The sequence below is a fragment of the Euleptes europaea genome, chromosome 7, assembly GCF_029931775.1.
Source record: "Euleptes europaea isolate rEulEur1 chromosome 7, rEulEur1.hap1, whole genome shotgun sequence".
NCBI classification, from domain to species: Eukaryota; Metazoa; Chordata; class Lepidosauria; order Squamata; family Sphaerodactylidae; genus Euleptes; species Euleptes europaea.
This window is the reverse complement of record NC_079318.1, coordinates 100,594,108-100,620,150: the sequence shown is the minus strand read 5'-3', so window position 1 is coordinate 100,620,150 and position 26,043 is coordinate 100,594,108. Positions and strand designations below refer to the sequence as shown.

The 26,043-nt window shown below is 49.5% G+C and overlaps 1 protein-coding gene across 1 annotated transcript in view; it reads left to right on the top strand.

Moving 5' to 3' along the window:
* Window positions 1-26,043, top strand: part of VPS45 (vacuolar protein sorting 45 homolog) — a 62,599-nt gene that overhangs the window by 8,961 nt on the left and 27,595 nt on the right. The window contains exons 4-13 of the mRNA XM_056852893.1: window positions 1,611-1,690; window positions 3,157-3,225; window positions 5,089-5,226; window positions 6,518-6,628; window positions 13,468-13,602; window positions 15,333-15,446; window positions 16,189-16,356; window positions 19,003-19,161; window positions 20,844-20,951; window positions 21,867-21,988. Coding sequence (XP_056708871.1) covers window positions 1,611-1,690; window positions 3,157-3,225; window positions 5,089-5,226; window positions 6,518-6,628; window positions 13,468-13,602; window positions 15,333-15,446; window positions 16,189-16,356; window positions 19,003-19,161; window positions 20,844-20,951; window positions 21,867-21,988 — 1,204 coding nt within the window. The remainder of the gene's footprint in view (window positions 1-1,610; window positions 1,691-3,156; window positions 3,226-5,088; window positions 5,227-6,517; window positions 6,629-13,467; window positions 13,603-15,332; window positions 15,447-16,188; window positions 16,357-19,002; window positions 19,162-20,843; window positions 20,952-21,866; window positions 21,989-26,043) is intronic.

Below are 26,043 nucleotides of genomic sequence, written 5' to 3'. Positions count from 1 at the left end.
AGTCCTCTCCTCTGTTGCCAACAGGAGCAGCTCCCTGCCCTCCTCTAAGTGGCAGCCCTTCATATCCTTCAAGAGAGCAATCCTGACCCCTCTCAACCTCCTCTTTTCCAGGCTGAACATTCCCAACTGCCTCAGCCTTTCCTTGGGGGGCTTGGTCTCCAGACCCCTGATCATCCTCATCACTCTCCTCTGCACCCACAAGGGTCCCCAACCTTTTTGAGCTTGCAGGCATTGGGCGCAGCCACAAAATGGCTGCCGAAGGAGGCGGAGCCAGTCACGGGGCAGCTGCCGCAGCTTATTTTCAGTCACTCAGTGAAGATCCTTGTGGTGTGGTGGCAGCTGCTGCCAAAGCAACATTTTGAAAAACCTGTACAGCCAATCAGATCTCCACTGCCCAATCAGAAGTCTTGCTGGGCCAAAGCCCCACCCACTTTCCAAAAGCACTTGATGGGTTCCAGGAAAGGTATCGGTGGGCAGCAGTGCCACCATGTTGGGGACCCCTGCCCTAGACACTACCCAAGGGTCCAGGAATATCTCCAAGCTGTGATCCTGCTGGAGGAAAACAATCCCACCTAGGAAAGACAATTCCACTGCCTGGAGCTCTGATAAATCCCTCGCCATTCTCATCTCTGTTTTGTCTAGATTAAGTTGAGGGCCGGCCTCCCTGAGGAGGTGAGGGGGCTGCCGTCTTCAGGTCCCCTTAGGGCTGCTGTTTTTGGCAAGGGCTTTAAATGGGATTTAGGCTACAGCTAAGATTACCAGGTCTCTGAAGTCTGCAGATTCTGTGCTTTGTGGAATCAGTGCAGACTTTTTCTTACCCAGACTGGCTAACCCAGAGCTGCTTATGGGCTTGGCTGGCTCACTCTGTTTCCAAACGCCAGCCCCCTTGGTCTGCCCCCAGAGCTAGACTTATGCACAAGCTACATAAGTTCCAGTTTGGGGGGAGGTGACTTTCAATACAAAAATATTACTAAAAATGACCGAATTACCCACTTTTGGCAGTCCTGTGATGCTTCCTACTCTTGACGTCACTTGAGGCCTCACCACTCCTTGATCGGGCCCCATCTAGAATCATAGAGTTGGAACGGTGCATAGAGGCCATCTAATCCAACCCCCTGCTCAATGCAGGATCAGCCTAGAGCATCCCTGACAGTGCTTGTCCAGCCGCTGCTTGAAGACTGCCGGTGAGGGGGAGCTCGCCACCTCCCTTGGTAGCTGATTCCACCAATGAACAACTCTTACTGTAAATATTTCCCCCCCTAATATCCAGCTGGTACCTTTCCCCCCGCAATTTAAACCCATTCTTGCGAGTCCTATCCTCTGCTGCCAACAGGAACACCTCCCTGCCCTCCTCTAAGGGACAGCCCTTCAAATCCTTCAAGAGACCGATCCTCTCCCCTTTCAACCTCCTCTCCTCCAGACTCAACATTCCCAACTCCCTCATCCTTTCCTCACAGGGCTGGGTCTCCAGGCCCCTCGGTCTCTTGCCTCTTTTAGTCTGAAAAGTTCTTGGTTACGTCTTTCATCCTGCCACTGCGTTGGGAATTGGCTGTGGACATCGTCCCCGTTTTGCCTGCCCTACTGGCTCCCTCTGTGCTCCCTTGTTTCAGATTTCAGCAACGTGATCAGCAAGAGTGACATCAAGTCCCTGGCTGAGGCAGACGAGCAGGAAGTGGTAGCCGAAGTCCAGGTACGTGACTCCGAAGAGCAACATGCCCAAGAGGGCCCTGGCCTCGTTTCTGGAGCAGTTGCTTTCCTGTGCCTCGTAGCAAGCTCCCTTTGGAGCTGCTGGGAGGGGTGTCAAAAGGTGTTCATGGTTTGGCATGACTGTCTGCAAAAGATCAAAAAAAGGGTCAGGAATCTCCCTGTGTGTACCTAAAATAGCCCTTTGGCTTGTGGGCATTGTGAATGTTTGAAGACATGACCGCCAGAAGCGGCCTTAGGCTGAGACAGGCCCTGGCCTTGAACTAGCAAACCGTGCTGGCCTTTGCAGTCTGGTTCAAAGACAGCCTGTGGTGATCCTGCGTGAAAGGTCCTTGGCCTCAAAAGCATGACACATCAAGCAATATCTCCGCACAATATCTCTGGGGGTTAGCAAAGAGCGAGAAGAATTTTGAGACAGTGCGTGAGCTCATATCTCTATCACCTTTGTTTTGTACGAAATGCTGTGTGGCACGGGAAAGATGAGCAGAACGTGACAGTCAAGGAGGTCTGGGTGAGCCACCAACCGTTTTTTGCCTCCTCAGTTAAAACGCTTAGGGCTGTTTAGCTTGGAAAGAAGGCGGTTAAGGGGAGACATGATAGAGGCCTATAAAATTATGGATGATATGGAGAGAGTGGACAGGGAGAAGCTTTGCCCCTCTCTCATAATACTAGGACACAGGGTCATCTGCTGAAGCCGGAGGGCGAGAGATTCAAAACTGATAAAAGGAAGTATTTCTTCACACAACGCATAGTTAAACTGTGGAACTCCCTGCCTCAGGATGTGGTGATGGCTACCAACTTGGAAGGCTTGAAGAGGGGAGTGGACATGTTCATGGAGGAGAGGTTTATTCATGGCTGCTAGTCAAAATGGATACTAGTCATGATGCATACCTATTCTCTCCAGGATCAGAGGAGCATGCCTGTTATATGAGGTGCTTTGGACCACAGGCTGGCCACTGTGTAAACAGACTGCTGGACTTGACGGGCCCTGGTCTAATCCAGCAGGGCTTTTCTTATGTCCTTAAAGAGGTACCCCGGACCCTCTGGAATTTGTGTTTTACTGATTGATCCATGAGGCATAGAGGGGATCGTGTTCCAGGCTGTCCAGTAGCCCCACCGCTTGAGCACACGGGTGAACCTTCTAGGCCTCTCTGGACGAAGCGTAATGCTACGTCAACAGTGACGGTCCTGTGGGCTGGTCCCAAGATGTCTCCCATTCTGCCTAAGGCAAAAGACGCAGGTCTTCCTTCTCTCCAGAGGAGAAACAACAACCCCCTGAGGCTGTCCGCTCCCTCTGCCTCTTGGCGAGGCCTGGACTCTGTCACTTGAGTCCTTCCCAGCCTTCTCACTGAGGTTCACATATTTTGTTTAAAATGTTAATCCACTGCCTGGTGACTGTGAGAGGAAGCATTGGCCGGACCTCAAACCAACCAACTTGGTTTTGTTTGACAGGAATTCTATGGAGATTTCATTGCCGTGAACCCGCACGTGTTTTCCCTCAACATCTTGGGCTCCTTCCAGGTATGGGGCAGGGGAGGACGTGACGCTTTCTTCAGTTCCTGTTTCCTTAGACATATAGGCCTTGTATGCACGGGTTGGATCTCCCTGGTTGGACCTGGGTTTATTGCACATTAATGTAACCCCGGTTGGGGGAAACTGTATGCATTGGCTTGAATGATCAGGGATGAAATTGTGTGCTAACCGAACCATGAATACAGAAAAACAGTCTCCCAATCTCAAGTCAAGTCCCACCTCTTTAAATGCTGCTCTGTAATTGGCTTACTTTGCAGTGCTCCCCGAGAGAGAAGAGTTCCTTCCCCTAAAAAACCCAACTGCCGCATAAAAAAGCATTTTAAGTACAAAAAACGAAGCAATCTGAAAGAAGGGTGGGGGGAATCCAAGCCTCATTTTCAAAAGCCTTTCTTTTGCTCAGAAAGAGCTCCAAGGAAGCAGGAAGCACTTGAATCCCCGCCTCTGTACACACTGTTTCATGATTGGCTGTGAGAGAAGCCAATCTTCTGTGTTTCCCCCTAAGGGAGTGCGCACGCTCTGTGACTCCGGAATGAGCCAAGAGGAATGGTTTAATTCGGGCCAGAAGAGGAATGGGAAAAGCCGGGTTCGTTTTGCGTCGAAACAGCGTTGAGCTTCCAAGGAATGAGATAGCGTGCATACTGAAAAATTTGATCCTGGCTGAAACGGGGAATAAAGGAGGTTAAAGCGACCGTGCATAAATGACCTTGAGCTACTTTGTGTGTCTGCCTGAGAGATGAACGGGTGGTTGAGAGCCATGCCATGGTGTTCTGCCGTCTTCAGCTTCTACAGCTGCCAAATGTTGACGTTGGGAGGCCCATTGCTGGGTGTGTTCCTTAGGAGGAAACACTGGCTGGATTCGAGTCCAGTAGTGCCTTAGGGACCAACGATATTTTCAGGGTAGAAGCTTTCGAGAGTCAAAGATCCCTTCATCAGATACAAAGGGAGCATTGACTCTCGAAAGCTTCTACCCTGAAAATCTGGTTGGTCTCTGAGGTGCTCTTGGACGGGAATCTAGTTGTTCTGCTGTAGACCAGCATGGCTACCCAAGCAATAGGAGGGGGGCACACCAGCTAGAAAAATTAAACGATCTGTTCATGGTGGGTAAGAATCATTCCCATCTGTTGATAGCCAGAGCAGAGTAGGACTAATGTAATCGTCCACTCTGAATAGACTGTAATGAGGATTCCTCAGCTGGTGGGTCTCACCAGTGATTGTCCCATAGACCAACCCCCTTCTCTGGCCTTTGCTTTTTTATAATTCTTGGTACTTTGCTGGAGAAAGAGGCTGCTTTATTCCTTTGCGTGCCACAAGGCAGCATTTCCAGTTTAAGATCTTGAACACATGAAAACATAAAGCTGCCTTATACTGAATCAGACCCTTGGTCCATCCAAGTCAGTATTGTCTACTTAGACCGGCAGCGGCTCTCCAGGATCTCAGGCAGAGGTCTTTCACATCACCTACCTGCCTAGTCCCTTTAACTGGAGATGCCGGGGATTGAACCTGGGACCTTCTGCAGGCCAAGCAGATGCTCTACCACTGAGCCACGGCCCCTCCCCGTCTTGTGGATAGCAGGCCCTAGGGAAAGACCTTTCTCCACCTGAGACAATCCTCAGTTAGGTGGGCCAATACTTTTCCTTGCTCTAAAGCAGGTTCCTCTGCTGATCTAGCCTAATCCTGTTTGCCTGAGTGGTGGAAAATCTCCTCCCAGAATCCCCTTAGGGCAAGGCCGTTCCCAGGCCTGTTACCTGAATGGCTTTTTGCTTAGAAGTACCAAGGACTGACCCTGGGGTGTTAGGCGGGTGCCTCACAGCCGTTTCCTTTGCACGGTCTCGCTCACTTATCTTTTCCTAGGGTCACAGCTGGGATCCGGCCCAGTTGTCCAGGGCAACCCAAGGTCTGACCGCCCTGCTGCTGTCTCTGAAGAAGTGCCCCATGATTCGTTACCAGCTCTCTTCCGACGCAGCCAAAAGGCTCGGCGAATGTGTCAAGGTGGGGTTCGGTTCTCCGGATTAACAGCCTGTTTAGTCTTAGGAAGAATAACATTTAATGAGGCGCATTTCACATGTTCAAGGCTCACGCGTGTCCCATTTCCTCAGTCCTGCTCTTGGCAACTCTGTTCGTCTTCCAAGTGGGAAGGTTGAGGGGAGATGAGGCTGATGAATAGGGTTGCCAACCTCCAGGTACTAGCTGGAGATCTCCTGCTCTTACAACTGATCTCCATATGATAGAGATCCGATCACCTGGAGAAAAATGGCAGCTTTGGCAATTGGACTCTATGGCAATAGAGTCCCTCCCCCCCAAACCCCACCCTCCTCAGGCTCCGCCCCAAAAACCTTCCGCCTGTGGCGAAGAGGGACCTGGCAATCCTACTGATGAAGGCCTCTGGCTGAAGCGAGATTTTTCGGGGGCCCTTCCTGGCTCAGAGTTGGCTCTCTTTGCTGCTCTGCTACCCTCCCTTCCTGAGGGCGTCTGTTCTTGGGCAGACTGGCACCTGGCTGGCCCTTGCTGGGACTTGGAAGCAGCGACGGATGCTGGGGGCGTGTTCCGGCCCTGGCTGAGACTGGCCGAGCACCTCTGCTGATGCCTCCGTTTGAAAGTGGCGACGATTTCACCAGTCCCAGGCAAATCTCCCTCTCTGATGTCAAAGGCGACTGTTCCCAATCAGAAATGTGTACAGTTATAGTCCGCCCCCTCAAGCCCCTGGCTCTGAACCTCCTTGACGTGTAGGTGGTCTGGTCCAAACTGGATTGTCCTTTATCCAAAAGGGATTTAACTCCAGAAGGATGGTCCAGTGTGGAATGGAAACGCATAGGTCATTCTAATGAGAGCCAGCGTGGTGTAGTGGTCAGGGGTGGTTTGGAGCAGTGGAGTCTGATCTGGAGAACCGGGATTGATTCCCCCACTCCTCCACATGAGCGGCAGAGGCTAATCTGGTGAACTAGATTTGTTTCCCCACTCCTCCACATGAAGCCTGCTGGGCGACCTTGGGCTAGTCACAGTTCTCTTAGAGCGCTCTTGGCCCCACTTACCTCACAGGGTGTTTGTTGTGGGGAGGGGAAGGTGATTGCAAGCCGGTTTGAGTCTCCCTTAAGTGGTAGAGAAAGTCCGCATATAAAAACCAACTCTTCTAATGTAGCCCCCAGTTGTCCAGGATCCCAGATGCTCTAGTTGGCATTCTTGAACCCTAGGAAGGTTTTAGGGTCTCTGTCACAGGTCCTCAGAGGACAGAGCACGTTTTTCATCCAATGTGAAGCAAAACGGTTCTCCCTTCCCCAAACAGCAAGTGATCACTAAAGAGTATGAGCTCTTCGACTTCCGGCGCACTGAAGTTCCTCCGTTGCTCCTTCTCCTGGACCGTTCAGACGACGCCATCACACCACTGCTGAACCAGGTGAGCGCTCCTTTCACCAGCCTCAGGCCATCTGAGAGCCAGAAGGGAAGTTTTTGCAGCCCTGGCAGGATTTGCATTCATGCTCAGGAGCTGGTCAATGTCCCATGGCCTGGAGGGTGGTGGTAATTTGTTATTTGGGCAGCTCCATGCTTCACATAGCTTCATAAGCTGAAAACAATGGGTCTCTGCCCCCAGAAGCTTTCGAGGGGGCGTGGTTCAGTGGAAGAGCATCTGCTTGGTCCCAGGTTCAATCCCCGGCATCTCCAATTAAAGGGACTAGGCAAGTAGATGATGTGAAAGACCTCTGCCTGAGACCCTGGAGAGCTGCTGCCAGTCTGAGCAGACAATACTGACTTTGATGGACCGAGGGTCTGATTAAGTATGAGGCAGCTTCATGGGATCATCTCCGGTTAAAAAGGACCAGGCTGTAGGTGAAGCGAAAGACCTCTGCTTAAGACCCCGGAGAGCCATTGCCAGTCTGAGCAGACAATACTGACCTTGCTGGACTGAAGGTATGATTCAGTATAAAGGAGATTCATGTATGTTCATGTGATCTAAACCTACCCGCGAGTCAGACAGCAGCAGGACGGGTGTGAGAGGCCTGTGGAGGGAGGGCTGAGTGTGTAAGGGCCAGAGCCTTTCAGCTGGCTTAGAGGTTGGAAGGAGGACCAAGGGACTGATGGGAACAGTGGATCTTGGGAGGGAGGGAGGGAGGGAGAGAGAGAGAGAGAGAGAGAGGTCACCACAGAAAAGGTTAGGCAGGGATGCATGCCAGGCAGTGAGGGAGAAGGGAAGGTTTCCGTGGAAGGGGCTTCTTCGCCCACCTTTCGGTGCCTGGGTTTCACTGACTCCTGCCGATCCTATTTGTCATGTCTGACACAGACGCTTTTTCATATTTAAGCAAGTGTCCCAGATGACTTCATGGTGTTGGTTTTCTTTTCACATTATTGATGATTAGTACTGTATGTTCTGGAGGCCCTCTGGTGATGTTTTGTCCTAGTTTTATATTTTTAAAGGAGCAATTCAGATTCAGTCAAACAGCCCCGGTTGTCCATGCTTCACTCCCTGATGAAGCTCACATTTTTATAAGCCTGGTTCAATTCATTTCAATCAATTAATTTATTTGCAGTCATAGACCATCAAATAGAGCGAATTTACCTAGCTAAATTGTATTAGGGTAAAACAAGTACAGAACACAATTGTCATTAAAATGCTTACAAATGGCAAAGGTTACAGAGTTAGATAGCTAGTTAATATCAAACTGAACAAATACTGAATATCATTAAAATTACAATGCTTATTAATAGCAAAAGATTACAAAGGATAAATCTGTCAAAAATAAACATACTTAAATAGATAGATACATAAAGCCTGGTTGTGTGTTTGCTGTTTAAGCCGGAGACTTAACCCAGGCTTGTGCATGCTGGGGAATGAAGTGAGAGACTGTCGAGGTGACCGATTGGAAGGCACCCCTTCAGACTGCAAGCCGTGGATTCTCCCAATGAATGTTCCTTCACGTAAATAACTCCATGCAAACGGAAACTAGCACAGCAGGGAGAAAATGTCCACCCTTTTCTCTTTGCTTACTCTGCTGGTTTTACACTTGCAGAAAACTTTAACATAAGAACATCAGAAGAGCCCTGCTGGATCAGACCAGTGAGGATCCTTCTAGTCCAGCATCCCGTCTCACACAGGGGCCAACCGGTTCCCCAGCAGGTCCAGCAACAGGGCAGAGAGGGCAAACCCTTCCCCGGATAAGAAAATAAGAAGACCCCAGGCTGGATCAGACCAGTGAGGGTCCGTCTAGTCCAGCATCCCGTCTCACACGGGCCAACCAGTTCCTCTGGAGCTCCAAAACTAGGGCACTGAAGCTGAGGCCTTCCCTTGGTGTTGCCTCCTGGCACTGGATTTCAGTGGCTGGCTGCCTCTGAATGTGGAGGTTCCTTTTAGTACCCAGGGCATGAGAAGAGCCCTGCTGGATCCGACCAGTGTGTTAGCCGAATTGCTCCTTAATATGGGGAAATTAGCTGAGCAATCAGTAACTATGTATTTATAAAGTGGGGTCGCACTCAGCTATACCAGAATCCGTTTAATGAGACCTTGAATAAAGACAGACAATGGATTCCAAATTAAATAGTGTTTATGTCCTTTTCATTCAATTCAGTGATGCACACAAACATACAGAGAATCTAGGAATATCAAGAGAGGAGTACAAGCACAGATGCCAACGTGGCAGGAGGTCGTTGGTGGGGTATATTTACTGTATCTAGATGAAGAAGAACCTACAGTTTTAGAAAGTGAAGTGAAAGCTGCATTGAGAGCAATCGGGAGAAAAAAATCACCAGGAGCAGATGGGATATCAATAGAGCTATTCCAAGCCACAGAAACGGAGTCCATCAAAATCTTGACAAGAATATGCCAACAGATATGGAAAACAAAACAATGGCCCACAGACTGGAAACAATTCATTTACATTCCAATTCCCAAGAAAGGAGACATCAAAGATTGCAACAACTATCGGACCATTGCATTAATTTCTCATGCAAGTAAAGTGATGCTCAAAATCTTACAGCAAAGGCTGTTACCATATATGGAACGAGAAATGCCTGATGTTCAAGCGGGTTTCAGAAAAGGAAGAGGCACTAGAGATCATATTGCAAATATACGCTGGTTACTGGAGCATACGAGAGAATTTCAGAAGAAAATCAGCTTGTGTTTCATAGATTACAGCAAAGCTTTTGACTGTGTGGATCATGAAAAGCTATGGCTGGTTTTAAAGGAAATGGGTGTGCCACTACATCTGATCGTTTTGATGCGCAACCTGTACTCTGGACAAGAGGCCACAGTTAGAACAGAATATGGAGAAACGGAATGGTTTCCAATTGGCAAAGGTGTCAGACAAGGATGTATTTTATCTCCCTATCTCTTCAATCTATATGCATAACATATAATTAGGAAAGCTGGATTAGATTTAGATGAAGGTGGAGTGAAAATTGGAGGGAGGAACATTAATAATTTGAGATATGCTGATGACACTACATTATTGGCAGAAAATAGTGAAGATTTGAAACGACTACTGCTGAAAGTTAAAAGAGAAAGTGCCAACGCAGGACTACAGCTGAACATCAAGAAAACAAAAGTAATGACTACAGGAGAATTACACAACTTTAAGGTTGACAATGAGGAAATTGAAATTGTTCAATACTTTCTATTCCTTGGCTCCGCCATCAACCAAAAGGGAGACTGCAGCCAAGAAATTAGAAGGAGATTGAGACTGGGAAGGGCAGCCATGAAGGAGCTAGAAAAGATTTTGAAGTGTAAGGATGTGACTCTGGCCACCATCATATTCCCTATTACTATGTATGGGTGTGAAAGCTGGACAGTGAAGAAAGCTGATAGGAAGAAAATAGATTCCTTTGAAATGTGGTGTTGGAGGAGAGTGTTACGGATTCTGTGGACTGCCAAAAAAACCAATCAGTGGGTTATAGATCAAATCAAGCCTGAACTGACCCTAGAAGCTAAAATGACTAAACTGAGGCTGTCGTATTTTGGTCACGTCATGAGACGACAAGAATCACTGGAAAAGACCGTCATGATAGGAAAAGTTGAGGGCAGCAGGAAAAGAGGAAGACCCAACAAGAGATGGATTGACTCAATAAAGGAAGCCACAGCCTTCAATTTGCAAGATCTGAGCAAGGCTGTCAAAGATAGGACATTTTGGAGGACTTTCATTCATAGAGTCGCCATGAGTCGGAAGCGACTTGACGGCACTTAACACACACACACAGATGAGGTGTTGTCCAAATTCACGTAGACTAAGACAGATTGAAAAGTAAAAGCCAAGATGGGGGCAGGGGGTCCCGTAGACTTGACCAGCAAGGCGGGAGGGAGCGTGGTTAGGCTGCGCAAGACCAAACCAACAGAGTAACGGCAAAGGTGCCAGGAAAGACCTAAGATGAGAAGAGACTGATAATGGGTTGGGGGCACCCCAGATATACTGTTTTTCTGGGGGCAGAGAGAGGGGTTTCGCCCCTCCTAGGTTCCCAGGTGACAAAAAGGTGACAAAGGACTAAGCTGTGGCTACCGGGGTGGGGTAGTGAGAATTTGGAAATCTATTCTGATTCCGATGGCTTTTGCAACCCCGAGGAACTGGAAATTCTCTGCTGACGAGATTAACATACTGGAACAATGAGTTCGATCTGTGCAAACGTCCTGAGATCGCTGCTGCTGAGCTGGATGAACGACTCATCTTGATATCTGGATTGCTGTTGACTGCCCATTAAACGGTGGATGTTGTAAGGGGTGTGTGTTTGGCACTGACTACGTGACATTCTGCTTCTCATGACATGGCTGCGGCTGGAACAGAGTCTGTACAGGAACATGGCTTCTCTCAGGTTCACCGGAGGCTGCCCCTGCATCTGCTTCCTAGCTGCTATCTGCACAGCACTCGCAGGAGCGGCCGAGTCCATTACAATGGAGCGCACAGCGACGGTCCCGTAGCGTTTGGGGCGGGCGCGCGGCCAGCACAGTAGTCAAGTGCCTGCATAGCGGGTTGCCAGGTCCTGTCTGGGAGGTTTGGGCAGGCCCGTATGCTATCAAGTGGTTCACCCATTCCAGCATCCTGACTCACACAGTGGCCAACCAGTTCTACCGTAGGTCCAGCAACAAGGCACAGAGGCCGAAGCCTTTCCCTGATGCTGCCTCCTGGCACTGGGATTCAGAGGTTGACTGCCTCTGATCATGGAGGTTCCCTTTATTCACCCTGGCATAGGAATATCAGAAGAGCCCAGCTCGATCAGACCAGTGAGGGTCCATCCAGTCCAGCATCCCGTCTCACACAGTGGCCAACCAGTTCCTTGGGAGGTCCAACAACACGGCATAGAGGCCGAGGCCTTCCCCTGATGTTGCCTCCTGGCACTGGGATTCAGAAGTTGACTGCCTCTAAACGTGGAGGTTCCCTTTAGTCCCCATGGCATAAGAATAACTGAAGAGCCCTGCTGGATTCTACCAGTGGTCCATCCAGTCCAGCATCCTGTCTCACACAGGGGCCAGCCAGTCCCTCTGGAGGTCTATCATCAGGGTATAGAGGCCGAGGCCTTCACAAGAATGTCAGAAGAGCCCTGCTGGATCAGACCAATGAAGGTCCATCTAAGTCCAGCATCCTGCCTCACTCAGTGGCCAGTCAGTTCCTCTGGGGGTCCATCATCAGGGCACAGAGGCCGAGGCCTTTCCCTGATGCTGCCTTCTGGCACTGGGATTCAGAGGTTGACTGCCTCTGTATGTGGAGGTTCCCTTTAGTCCCAGTGGCATAAGAACCTCAGAAGAGCCCAGCTGGATCAGACCAGAGAGGGTCCATCTAGTCCAGCACCCCGTCTCACACACTGGCCGACCAGCTCCTCTGGAGGTCCAGCAACAGGGCACAGAGGGCAGGCTCTTCCCCTGATGTTGCCTCCTGGTACTAGGATTGAGAGGCTGACTACTTCTGAACGTGGAGGTTCCCTTCAGTCATCATGGCTAGTAGCCACCGGTAGCCCTCTCCTCCATGAGCCTGTCTAATCCGCTTTTAAAGCTGTCTGTGCATCAGCCATCGCTACAGACTGGCGGCAAATTCCCCATTTTAATCATTTACTGCGTCAAGAAGTATTTCTTTTTGTCTGTCCAGAACATGGAGGAACATTCCCAAATGTGCTGCTCTACCTGCAGTCTGCTCTACTACCATATTCCCACCTCATTCAGCACGTACCAATCAGGTCTCTCACTCAAGAGAGCAGCCAGGATCCAGGGCTGTTAGAACATAAGAAAGGCCCTGCTGGATCAGACCAAGGCCCATCAAGTCCAGCAGTCTGTTCACACAGTGGCCAACCAGGTGCCTCCAGGAAGCCACAAACAAGACGACTGCAGCAGCACCGTCCTGCCTGTGTTCCACCGCACCCAAAATAATAGACATGCTCCTCTGATACTAGCGAGAATAGGTATGCTACTACTCTGATACTAGAGAGAATAGGTATATGTTGAAGGCTGGGTCAAAGGTTTGGTTATACCTGGTTGGATTTTCTTTTTCTTTCTCATTGAACAGCAGGTTCCCAAAGGGTTTCTCAGGGTGCTTTTGAAATTTTGTGGCTTGGAAGCTGACTTCAGTTAGCAAGGGAGAAATCCAGCAGCCCTCTCTTGGGCATATAATACTAAGTGTGTGGTTCTCTGGGGCCATTTATGCAGGGTCAGTTTTGATGCTCGCTCAAAGCTCTTTCTTTAAATGCGACCTTTAAAATGCCTATTCACAGTCCCATTGCAAAAGGAGAAATTCCACCCCCCCCAATCGCCTACTCCTTCATTCCTTCCATTAGCAACCGCCATTTGCATAGCTAATGTGTGGCTGTGATTTTGCATGCTTCCTTGAGGGGATTCTTCGAGGCGGGGGCTTTTAAGAAATGCGAAGCAGGTATGTGCCGGCTTCGTAGTCTCTTCCTGAATGATGGTTCAGCGTGAAAAACTAAAAAAAAAAAATGTGGGGCACTTCATCCTGGAACGTGCTGCTAATTACCAATCATTAATGGCCTGGGTGTCATACACTGTTCCAAAGGCTGTTCTACTTTATCAGATGGAGCAAGTAAAACTGAGAGTGGAAATGTTTCAGAGGGTGGCTGTGTTGATCTGCAGCAGAACTGCTAGATTTGAGGCCAACCAGATTTTTGAGATATGAGCTTTCGAGAGCATCTGATGAAGGGAGTTTTAACTCTTGAAAGCTCATGCCCTGAAAATCTTGTTGGTCTCTCAGGGGCTTCTGGACTTGAATCTAGCTGAGAGTAGAAATGACTGCCTTTCTTCCTTCCTCCTTGCAGTGGACATACCAGGCCATGGTGCATGAACTGCTAGGGATTAACAACAATCGGATTGATCTCTCGCGTGTCCCAGGCATAAGCAAGGATCTTCGGGAAGTGGTTTTGTCTGCCGAAAATGACGAGTTTTACGCCAACGTGAGTACATCGGCCATTGTGTGGTCAAGTGTTTGGGTTCAGATTTTGCGGCTTTTGGAACCTAAATCAATGCCGTGGCCTGGATTTCAGGCAGGAAGTTGCCCTTGCTAGACTCAGCATGGCGCACAAGACCCACTTCCGCCAGTATCTGCTGAAGGGGAATGTCTCACTGGTGTGTGAATCATAATTCCACCCCCCCCAAAAAATACGTTTGCTTCCAGACTTCACTTCAGCTGTTGGGATCTCGTGTTTCCTGAATAAGACGTGAATGTACATTCCTTTTTCAGTGCTATTATCTGGAATGTGACATCTTGCTGTACATGCTGGTAGCTGTGTTTTGAAAACCTATAGTAGGATGGTCTCCAGTTCATGAGTGATTATAAGTGTTTATTGGGCTGATGAAGGATATCTCATATGAAATGGTGTGATTCTGGAAATACCGTTCCCGTTCTCATAAGATTTTTTGGGATTATCCCATTCTCATAAAATTTATTGGATTATGCATTTATTGGCTTCCTGAAGAGTGGATGATCACGTGGGAACGTCAAGAAAAACCTTCTTATACTGGAATTTGGCTTTTTGTTGTCTAGTCATCATATGGACACTATTTACCTGTTGATTATTTCTGGTTGTAATATTTATGTATATGTTTGGTATGGCACTTCAATGAGCATATGTTAATAAGAAATATATAGTATACTGTTTATATATAAGTTGGTTTGTGGCCATTTATGCTTTATTTGAGTAGATTATCTGGTTCTCCTCCTGTGGGTGGGTGGGATTCCTGTCCTGGGTGTTGGATGTGACATTCCGAAGAACATGGCCTAGCTCGGGATTCCCCAACATGGTTCCCGTGGGCGCCATTCCTGGCACCCACTAAGTGTTTTTAGAACGTGTGCTGTGCCAAGAGGGACTTTTGTCCAAAAAGGCCATTGGAGATTTGATTGGTTGAGCAATTTTTTTAAAATGTTGCCTTGGCAGCAGCTACCATCACAACCCAAGGATCATCACCGTGTGACTGAAAGCTAGCTGTGGCGGCCATTTTGTGGCTGGCTCCACCTCCTGCAGCCACCATTTTGTGGCTGTGCCTACCACACTGCGTCAGAATTCCAAAGGTGCCTCCAAGCTCAGAAATAATCATAGAATCATAGAGTTGGAAGGGACCACCAGGGTCATCTAGTCCAACCCCCTGCACAATGCAGGAAATTCACAACTACCTCCCCCCCCACACCCCCAGTGACCCCCTACTCCATGCCCAGAAGATGGCCAAGGTGCCCTCCCTCTCATGAACTGCCTGAGGTCATAGATTCAGCATTGCTGACAGATGGCCACCTAGCCTCTGCTTAAAAACCTCCAGGGAAGGAGAGCTCACCACCTCCCGAGGAAGCCTGTTCCACTGAGGCACCGCTCTGACTGTTAGAAAATTCTTCCTAATGTCTAGACGGAAACTGTTTTGATTTAATTTCAACCCGTTGGTTCTGGTCCGGCCTTCTGGAGCAACAGAAGAAGGTTGGGCCCCCGGCTTTTGCTGGACCTTAAAACCATTTCCAGGTCCCCACTGTTTTCTGTCTTCTTACTCTGGGGTGTCTGAGCGCCCTTGGACTCGCTTCAATCCATCCTGTTCACAGAAGGGCCTTTGTGGCGTCTCGCCAAGTGTTTCCTGCCTTGTCGAGCACTAAAGTTGACGAGACCGGCTGCCCTCTTCAAACAGTCCCCTTTCCTGTTCGCAGAACATGTACCTGAACTTTGCAGAAATTGGCAGCAATATCAAGAACCTCATGGAGGACTTCCAGCGGAGGAAGCCGAAGGAGCAGCAGAAGCTGGAATCTATAGCAGACATGAAGGTAGTTTGGAGACCCAAGGGCTGGAAATACTTTTGTTCAGGGGCCAGAGCCGGCCCTACTGCTGCTAACTCCAGATGGGGAAAACTCCTGGAGATTTAAAGGGTGGGGTTTGGGGAGGGGAGGGACCTCAGCAGTCTATAATACCATAGAGCCCCACCCTCCAAAGTAGCTATTTTCTCCAGGGGAACTGATCTCTGTAGACTGGAGATCAGTTGTAATTCTGGGATATCTCCAGGCCCCCCAGAGGATGGCAATCCTATCTGGCAGGGATTAGACAGATTTGTGGAGGAGAGAGGCCTATCGGTGGCTGCGAACCATGGTGACTAAAGGGAACCTCCACATTCAGAGGCAGTCAACCTCTGACTCCCAGAGCCCTGTGCCCTGTTGTTGGCCCTCCAGAGGAACTGGTTGGCCCCTGTGTGAGACGGGATGCTGGACTGGATGGACCCTCACTGGTCTGATCAAGCAGGGCTATTCCTATGTTCTTATGCCATGGAGACTAAAGGGAACCTCCATGTTCAGAGGCAGTTAACCTCTGAATCCCAGTGTCAGGGGGCAACATCAGGGAAAGGACTGGGCCTGTGTGCCCTGTTCCTGGACCTCCAGAGGCGGGATGCTGGACTGGATGGACCCTCACTGGCCTGATCCTGCAGGGCTTTTTCGTATCTTCTTACGTTGTTCTGCTTCCCTGCTTTCTTGAAACCTGCAGCAATGACCCTCCCTTCTCCCTTTTCTGTTTCAGGCATTTGTGGAGAACTACCCACAGTTCAAGAAGATGTCCGGCACAGTCTCCAAGCACGTCACTGTGGTGGGGGAGCTTTCCAGGCTGGTCAGCGAGAGGAAACTGCTGGAGGTGTCTGAGGTCGAACAGGAGTTGGCTTGCCAGAGCGATCACTCCAGCGCTCTGCAGGTAGCTGGCCCCGGGAGCAGAGTTCACGGCACGCTCAGCATGTCAGAGAGCCAGCGTGGTGTAGTGGTTAAGACGGGAGGTTTGGAGCAGCGGACTCTCATCCGGAGAATGAGGTTTGATTCCCCACTCCAGCACATAAGCGCCGGAGGCTAGATCTGGTGAACTGGATTTGTTTGCCCGCTCCTACACACAAAGCCAGCTGGGTGACCTTGGGCTAGTCACAGCTTTCTTAGAGCTCTCTCAGCCCTATCTACCTCCCAGGGTGTCTGTTGTGGGGAGGGGAAGGGAAGGGGATTGTAAGCCGGTTTGATTCTTTCTTAAGTGGTCGAGAAAGTTGGCATATAAAAAACAACTCCTACTCCTACTCCTTCTTGCTCCTCCTCCTCTCATCTGAATGCACCCCTAGACTTCCATTTTCCACAGCTGCTTCTGGAACGGCTCCAGCTTCTTAAATTTATGGGTTGGAATTTAAGCAGCTTCTTAAATTTATGGGTTGGAATTTAAGCACCTTTTACCTGTGTATGACCACATTATTTTTTTTAAGTGTGGCATTTAACTGGGGGAGGTTGCCTTTCTACAAGTCCAGGGAGCCATTACAATTAAGTAAGATGTGTGAATTTTGGACTTTTGTTGTATACAGGCTCAAAGCCCCTGGTGTCCGTTTTAGGGAATGTTCTCTTCTGGAGTCATGCTCTTCCTGTTTGGGGGTTTAATGGAGAAGTACTGCCTTAAATAAAGGCTTTCTGGTGGGGGAGAGCTTTGTGGAAAACTTTCCACAAGGATCCTCTGTCTGACGACAAGAGTGTTAATCGAGCTTCTGTTCTCTCCGTAGTTCATAGACTTCAGACGTTGACCCCGGTTTCTGACACCACATTAGTCGGGGTGCACTGCGGCCGTCCACTGTGCACAATGGCGCCCTTTTGAGAGGAAGCTGGTGAGGGGTCACTGGGGTGCTAGAGGGGCAGAGAGCTGAAATCTGGGAAGGGGTCGTGTAGAAAGGGACAGAAGGTTTGTGTCTAGGCCTTCTGACCACTGGAAACCCACCTCATTCAGACCCCCCTCCCCCCTCCCTTCCGGCTATAGTTTTGGAAAATGAGAGGCGCTGAGGCTCTGCTGTGCCCTCAGCGATAGACGGCGGAATGTCGTTGCTCAGAGGCATCCCAGAGAAATTCCGGATAACGCTGGTGCAGTTAGCGGTGGTAGAGGCCCAACGACGAGGAGCCAAGAGGCCGGGCTCCAGAGAGGTCCCCAGTTCTCAAAGATCCTTTAAAAAATGCTCATATGTCCAGGCAGCAGCTCGCGCGAGAGCCGCGCCATTATTTGCAGGCTCACATTTTTAAGGACAGTTCTAAGTTTTGCGCACAGTCTGATGAGGGTTGAGCATTTTAACATCGGTGGCTTTCACCAGGAGAGATTTCATCCCGTATCACACAGGGGATGCTGGACTTGATGGACCACTGGTCTGATCCAGCAGGGCTCTTCTGATGTTGAGACATAGATCAGAGAAAGGTTGAGACATAGAATCATAGAGTTGGACGGGGCCATAAAGGACATCTAGTCCAACCCCCTGCTTAATGCAGGATCAGCCTAGAGCATCCCTGACAAGTGTTTGTCCAGCCTCTGCTTAAAGACAGCCTCTGCCAGTGAGTGGGAGCTCACCCCTCCCTAGGTAGATGATTCCACTGTCAAACAACACTTACTGGAAAAAATGTCCCCCCTAATATCCAGTCGGTACCTTTCTTCCCACAATTTAAACCCATTATTGCGAGTCCTATCCTCTGCTTCCGACAGCAACAGCTCCCTGCCCTCTTCTAAGTGGCAGCCCTTCAAATACTTCAAGAGAGCAATCCTGTCCCCAACCTCCTCTTCTCCAGACTGAACATTCCCAACTCCCTCAGCCTTTCCTCGTGGGGCTTGTCTACTGCTACAGAAAGTCTTTCTTGTTGGTCCAACTGGTTTCCTCGTAGTGCCATCCTTAGGCAGGGTCTAGTGGATGGCATACTGTCTGCATTCCCATCCATCGTCTCCTAGATCCATATTAAGGATCTCCTGTGACCAGAAATCATATCACTTCCACTGCATACTGACCATGGATATGAGGCATTGTGTCTTTAGGGGTCTTCTTTTCCTGTGTCTTTTTTTCTGCTGAGAGAAATGGTAGGAAGAAGAAAAAGAAGAGTTTGTTTTATACGCCGACTTTCTGGAGAGAATAAAACTGGGAGAATAAAACTGGCTTACAATCACCTTCCCCTCCCCACAACAGACACCCTGTGAGATAGGTGGGGCCAAGAGTGCTCTAAGAGAGCTGTGACTAATCCAAGGTCGCCCAGCTGGCCTTATATGTAGGAGTGGGGAAACCAACCCGGTTCACCAGATTAGCCTCCGCCACTCATGTGGAAAAGTGGGGAATCAAACCCGGCTCTCCAGATTAATGTCCACAGCTCCAAACCACTGCTCTTAACCACTCACCACGCTGGTTCTCAGAAAGACTCAGAAAGCTAGTGGGTAGAACTTATGTTTCAGAAGTGAGCATGCTTCATAGCTGTACATGAGGGACATATTGATTTCCCTGTGTCAAGGTGCGGGTCGGCCAAAAAAGGAGGCCCTTGCTCGCTGCCCTGAGAGAGCTGTCTTCTCCCACTGCAGAATGTGCGGCGGCTCTTGCAGAACCCCAAGGTGAGTGCACTTGACGCGGCCAGGTTGGTGATGCTCTACGCCCTTCACTACGAAAGACACAGCAGCAACAGCCTTCCCGTCCTCGTGGCGGATCTGAAGAACAGAGGAGTTTCTGAGAGACACCGCAAGGTACGTGGCAGGGCTTTCCTCTGGGGCGAAGAATCCTTGGTTTAGCAGAAAATGTTAGGGCTGGAAAACAAAGAGGCAAGTGTTGTAAGAATTGCTGGGGTTTGAATTTGAATTTTATTGTGCCCTCGGGCTAGCAAACTTCCACATTCTTCTGGGATATGCCTGCTGTTTGGAATAGACTCAACTCATTATTAAAAACCCACTGTGTGTGTAGATTGTATATCTATATGTGGACATTCAAATGGGGGACTTGCGAGGAAATCGTGGGTGAACCTCCTCCCAACCTATCTTCTTTTCCCCTCCCCATCATAACCCCCACAGCTTCACACCTTTTCCTGGTTCCTTTCCTCCAACCTACCTGTCTCATCCTGTCTGCCACTTTCCCTCCTGCCCTTCTTTCCTCCTCTTTTCCCATTCTTCTGTTTTTCCTGCTTTCTTGACACCCTCCAGTCCGCATTTCCCCACTTTTAAACCATTTCTTTCTTTCTTTCTTTCTTTCTTTCTTGCCTGCCAGTCCACTCCTTTCCTTAATTGACCTCTAGTGTCAAAGTGAAGCTGCGGTGGCCATTTTGGATTACCAGAGTTGCTTAGGCAATTCAAAATGGCTGCCAAGATCTCGTGAAGAAATCACTGAGATCTCTGCATTTTTAAAATTTTCTGCTTCCCTTTATTGTTTTAAGAACATAAGAAAGGCCCTGCTGGATCAGACCCAGCCCCATCAAGTCCAGCAGTCTGTCCACACAGTGGCCAACCAGGGGCCTCTAGGAAGCCACCAAACAAGAGGACTGCAGCAGCACCATCCTGCCTGTTTTCCACAGCACCTCATACAATAGGCATGCTCATAAGAACATAAGAAAGGCCATGCTGGATCAGACAAAGGCCCATCAGGTCCAGCAGTCTGTTCACACAGGCCAACCAGGTACTTCTAGGAAGCCCACAAACAAGACAACTGCAGCAGCATTTTCCTGCCTGTGTTCCAAATCACCTAATATAATAGGCCTGGTCCTCTGATCCTGGAGAGATCCCCCCCCCCTGTAAACCTGGTGATTCCTATGATTTTGTAGAAAGATCTCCTTCCTTTGTATGTGGTCCTAACATATGGATTTAACAATCCGCATCTAAGGTCATGTTTAGAATTAGACATCATGATATATGTATACAAAATGAAGGCTTGGGTGAAGATCCTTGTGTGGGGCTTTCTTTGAAGGGTTATAGTGAACGTCTTACTCCTGTGTTCACTGGCCACCAAACAACTGCTTGTTTTCCCCACAAGCCAGCCTGTCAGTTCTGAAGGGGCCTTTCTCTGGGTGCTGCTCACTTCCAAAAAGAGGCGTGGAGCAAGCAGGGTTAGGGCCTTCTCCGAGGTGGAGCCATGGTGGTAAAATTCTGTTCCCGATTTAGGTTTGTCTGACACCTTCTCTTTTCCTGTGTCTTGGTACAGCTGTCCCCTGGCTTGTACCCCCTCAAGCTATGTTGCAAAAGCAGCTATGGTTTTTGTTGCTGGCCATTCTAGTTGTAATGCTGTTTGTTTTAATTTAATTCAGTTTTGTGGGAGAAGCGGGGTAGAAATGAATACAATCGTGAGGGGTAGCCAATGTTTTAATGAGTGTTAATTATATGACCACTCTTTTAAGCAATTTTCTGAATTTAACCAGGCAGCTTTTTCTTCTCTCTCGGAATAGCTGGTGTCTGCCGTTATAGAATATGGAGGGAAGCGAGTTCGAGGGAGTGACCTCTTCAGTCCCAAGGATGCGGTCTCTATCACCAAACAGTTCCTCAAAGGGCTGAAGGTATTATTACTGATTTACATAGTGGTCTCCGGGTACGTTACAGAATAATATTATCAGAACAGACAGGTCCCCGTTCCACTGCGCTTGCCATATAAATGTTAACAGGGGAAGACAATTGGAGGGAACTGGGGATGAATAGGGGCAAACGCAGATGCACGTACCAGGATAGTCTGTGGTTGAGGAAAAGGCCCAAAGGGGTAAACAAAAGGCTTAACAGAAAAAAGTTGGGTTTTGAGGTTTTTTTTTAAAGAAAGTGATAAGGATGCTAGACCTCACCTAGTGTGTTGTGTTCAGTTTTGGGCCCTGCAATTGAAGAAGGATGTAGAGAAGCTGGAGCGTGTCCAGAGGAGGGCAACAAAGATGGTGAGGGGTCTGGAGACGAAATCCTGTGAGGAAAGGTTGAAGGAGCTGGGTATGTTTAGCCTGCAGAGGAGAAGACTGAGAGGGGATATGAGAACCATCTTCAAGTACTTGTAGGGCTGTCATACAGAGGAGGGTGCCGAGTTGTTTTCTGTTGCCCCAGGAGGTCGGACCAGAACCAACGGGTTGAAATTAAATCAAAAGAGTTACCAGATAGACATTAGGAAGAATTTTCTAACAGAGCAGTTCCTCAGTGGAACAGGCTTCCTCGGGAGGTGGTGGGCTCTCCTTCCCTGGAGGTTTTTAGAATCATTAGAGTTGGAAGGGACCACCAGAGTCATCTAATCCAACCCCCTGCGCAATGCAGGAAATTCACAACTACCTCCCCCCCACACCCCCAGTGACCCCTACTCAATGTCCTCTTGATAGAGTCTAGATCCCTTCCCTGACACACACAGCCCCCCTCACCACATTAAGGTGTGCATCCAAAAGGGGGGTCTACTAAACTAGGAACCGGCTTTCTTCTGAGTTTTCATCTTGTTCTCCGCCAAACAGGGAGTGGAGAACGTGTACACCCAGCACCAGCCGTTGCTGCACGAGACCCTCGATCAGCTCATCAAGGGTAAACTGAAGGATAGCCAGTACCCCTACCTGGGTCCCAGCACGCTGCGTGACAGGTATGGCGACACCGGTGGGGGGGCTCTTCTGTTGGTCACAATCATTGATCGCCACACCAGTCCTTCCCTCGGGGGTGGTGATTTAGGCATTCCCCTTCCCTGGCAACGATTTATTTATTTATTAAAACTTTTACACTTCGCCTTTCCTCATGGTTCAAGGCATGGTTGAGGGCAAGCGTGGTGTAGTGGGTAAGAGCGGTGGTTTGGAGCGGTGGACTCTGATCTGGAGAACTGGGTTTGATTCCCCCACTCCTCCACATGAGCAGTGGAGGCTAACCTGGTGAACCGGGTTGGTTTCCCCACTCCTACCCATGAAGCCTGCTGGGTGACCTTGGGCTAGTCACAGCTCTCTTAGCGCTCTCTCAGCCCCACCTACCTCACAGGGTGTCTGTTGTGGGGAGGGGAAGGGAAGGTGATTGTAAGCCGGTTTGAGTCTCCCTTAACTGGTAGAGAAAGTCGGCATATAAAAACCAACTCTTCTTCTTTTTCTCCTTCTCCTCCTCCTCCAAGGAGAGGGCCCTCCTAACCTCTTCAGGGAGCCCATTCGACAGAGCCAGAGCCACAACGGAAAAGGTCCTGCGCTCTGGTTGATGCTAGACAGGCCACCTTGAGTGGTGGTGGGCTAGCCAGCAGATGGCTGCCTGATGGCTGTAGTTGGTGCACAAGGACACACTGATGGGGCGTAGCCCACGACAAAAGTGTCTAAAGCTAGGTAGGTTTGCATCCACAGGCATGAGTCTTGGCCATTGTGGAATCCAAGAGGAGTCTCGTCTCCCCAATCCAATACCATGATCCTGTAACCCTTTGTGGGGCCCCACTACTGAGGGACACGAGGTGGCCCTTGTGATTGACAGGCAGTATGAAGTCTCTGGGTTGGTTAGGCCTGGTGTCAATACTTGGCCTGATCCTCATTTCGCCTTCTCCATATTTCGCATTGAGAGCCAGAATGTCATAATAGAGACAGTGTCAGACCAGGATCCCGGAAAACCAAGATTCGCACCCCTGCTTCTACCATGGAAGCTTGCTGGGTGATCTTGAGCCCATCACACACTCTTGGCCTGACCTACCTTACAGGGTTGTTGTGAGAAAACAGGGGAAGGGAGAGTGATGTTCTAAAAGCTTTGAGTCCCAGCTGGGTAGTCAGGTAGGATATAAATAAATAAGAGGTGTTGGTTTTTACACGCCACTTTCTCTACCTTTTTAAAGAGAATCAAACCGGCTTACAATCGCCTTCCCCTCCCCACAAAAGATACCTTGTGAGGTACGGGGGGCTGAGAGAGTTCGGAGAGAACTGTGACTAGCCCAAGGTCACCCAGCTGGCTTCATGTGTAAGAGTGGGGAAACGAAGCCAGTTCATCAGATTAGAGTCCACCACTCATGCAAAAGTGGGGAGGGGCTATGGCTCGGTGATAGAGCATCTGCTTGGCATGCAGAAGGTCCCAGGTTCAATCCCCAGCATCTCCAGTTAAAGGGACCAGGTAAGTAGGTGATGTGAAGGACCCCTGCCTGAGACCCTGGAGAACCGCTGCCGGTCTGAGCAGACAATACTGACTTTGATTGACTGAGGGTCTGATTCAGTATAAGGCAGCTTCATGTGTTCATGTGTGAGTGGGGAATCAATCCTAGCTGATTAGCTCTTTTATCTACCATTTGTTTCCATGGTGACTTATAATTATAATTCCCAAGACACTGCACATAAAAGTTTCACTTTTAAAATCACTTGGGGCAGGGTTGTTGTTTTTAATCGATTGGAAAAGGCCCCGGGCCCTGGTCAGGGCCAGATGGGCCACCCTCAGTGGTGGCTGCCTGATGGCCGTGGTAGCCTGTGTGGTGTAGTGGTTAAGAGCAGTGGTTTGGAGCGGTGGTGATCTGGAGAACCGGGTTTGATTCCCCACTCTGGATTTGATTCCCCACTCCTCCACATGAGCAGCAGAGGCTAATTGGGTGAACTGGATTTGTTTCCCCACTCCTACCCATAAAGCCAGCTGGGTGACCTTGGGCTAGTCACAGCTGTCTTAGAGCTCTCTCAGCCCCACCTACCTCACAGGGTGTCTGTTGTGGGGAGGGGAAGGGAAGGTGATTGTAAGCCGGTTAGATTCCTACTTAAGTGGCAGAGAAAGTCGGCATAAAAAAACCTCTTCTTCATCATCCGTAGAGGGGAACGGTGCAGGGAAACCGATGGGTCTGGGCTGCTCCGGTTGCTGGCAGCTCTTTCGTTGCTAACCTCTGCATGGGGGTACAAAGGGGGTAGGCATTTCGGTCCTCATGATACTTAGTGGCTGCCGATATTAAACATTGTCAGAACATGGACTGTGACAACCTCCCCCCCCCCCCTGCATGTCTGTGTTTGAAAACGGGCTTCTTTCTGTGTTGGTTTTGAGCGCTGTGGGGGAGGCCCCCAGGGCTGCTCAGAGCGAGTCACGTTCTTGGGCTGCGCTCCGTCTGCACTCTCTTCTTTCCTCCATAAGCCGGCTGGCTTCATTGGTACAAGAGAGAGCTTGTTTTTCCAAAACACATCTGCTCCTGCCTTTGCCACCAGATACAGCCGCCCCGGTTCCCGAGGATCCAATCCGCCGGCGCCCTCCTCCCTTCTGTGTTTCTGACTCCGCACAAGACACCCACGCCTTCCCTGGCAGAAAGCTTCGTGTTGTGGTGGCAGCGGAGCGTGTCTGTGAGCGTCTGGGGTGTGTGTGTGTGGATTTTGATTGCAACATCTTTGTGTCATTCTTCCTTCATAAGCACTTATCCCAAAATAACAAACCTTTGAATTCTAGCGTCTGCTTCCTCCCCCCTCCCCCCATCTCATCGTCTTCTTAATATGCTCATAGGACAATTACATGTGAGAAAAGCCCAAGGGCTGTTTAGCTTGGAGAGAAGGCAGTTAAGGGAAGACATGATAGAGGTCTATAAAATTAGGCATGGTTTGGAGAGAGGGGTCAGGGAGAAGCTTTTCTCCCTCTCTCATAACACTAGAACGTGGGGTCATCTGCTCAAGCTGGAGGGCGAGAGATTCAAAATAGATAAAAGCAAGTATTTCTTCACGCTATGCACAGTTATTGTGGAACTCCCTTCCCCAGGATGTGGTGATGGCTGCCAACTTGGAAGGCTTTAAGGGGGGCGTGGACATGTTCATGGAGGAGAGGGGTATTTGTGGCTACTAGTAAAAATGGATACTAGTCATGATGCATATCTATTCTCTCCAGGATCAGAGGAGCAGGCCTATGATGTTGGGTACTGTAGAACACAGGCAGGATAAATGCTGCTGCAGCCGTCTTGTTTGTGGGCTTCCTAGAGGCACCTGGTTGGCCACTGTGTGAACAGACTGCCGGACTTGATGGGCCTGGGTCTGATCCAGGAGGGCTTTTCTTATGTTCTTATGGTTATTCAGGGCTTTTCCTTGCCTTGAAGTCACTGTGAGTACATGACCCTGACAGAACCTACACGCATGGTGGCCGTGGCTCAGTGTCAGAGCCTCTGCTTGGCATTCAGAAGGTCCTGGGTTCAATCCTCTGCATCTCCCGTTAAAAGAATCAAGTGATAGGTAATGGGAAAGACCTCCACCTGAGACCATGGCGAGCCGCAGACAGTATGATTAGACAGTATGGACCTTGATGGACCAAGCACCTGATTCAGTAGAAGGCAGCTTCATGTGTTGGGGAGGGACAGTGGCTCAGTGGAAGAGCCTTTGCTTTGCATGCAGAAGGTCCCAGGTTCAACCCCCAGCAACTCCAGTTAGAAGGGCCAGGCAGGAGGTGATGTGAAAGACCCTTCTCTGTCTGGGACCCTGGAGAGCTGCTGCCATCTGAGTAGATAATATTGACCTTGATGGGGAGGAGCCGCAGCTCAGTGAGTAGAGGATCTGCTTGGCATGCCAAAGGTCCCAGGTTCAGTCCCCGGTGTCTGCAATTAAAACATTCAGGCAGTAGGTGAAGTGAAAGACCTTTCTCTGCCTGAGACCCTGGCGAGCCGCAGACCGTCTGAGTAGACAATACTGACCTTGATGGACCGAGGGTCAGTATTCGGTATACTGCAGCTTCATGTGTAATTACCAAACA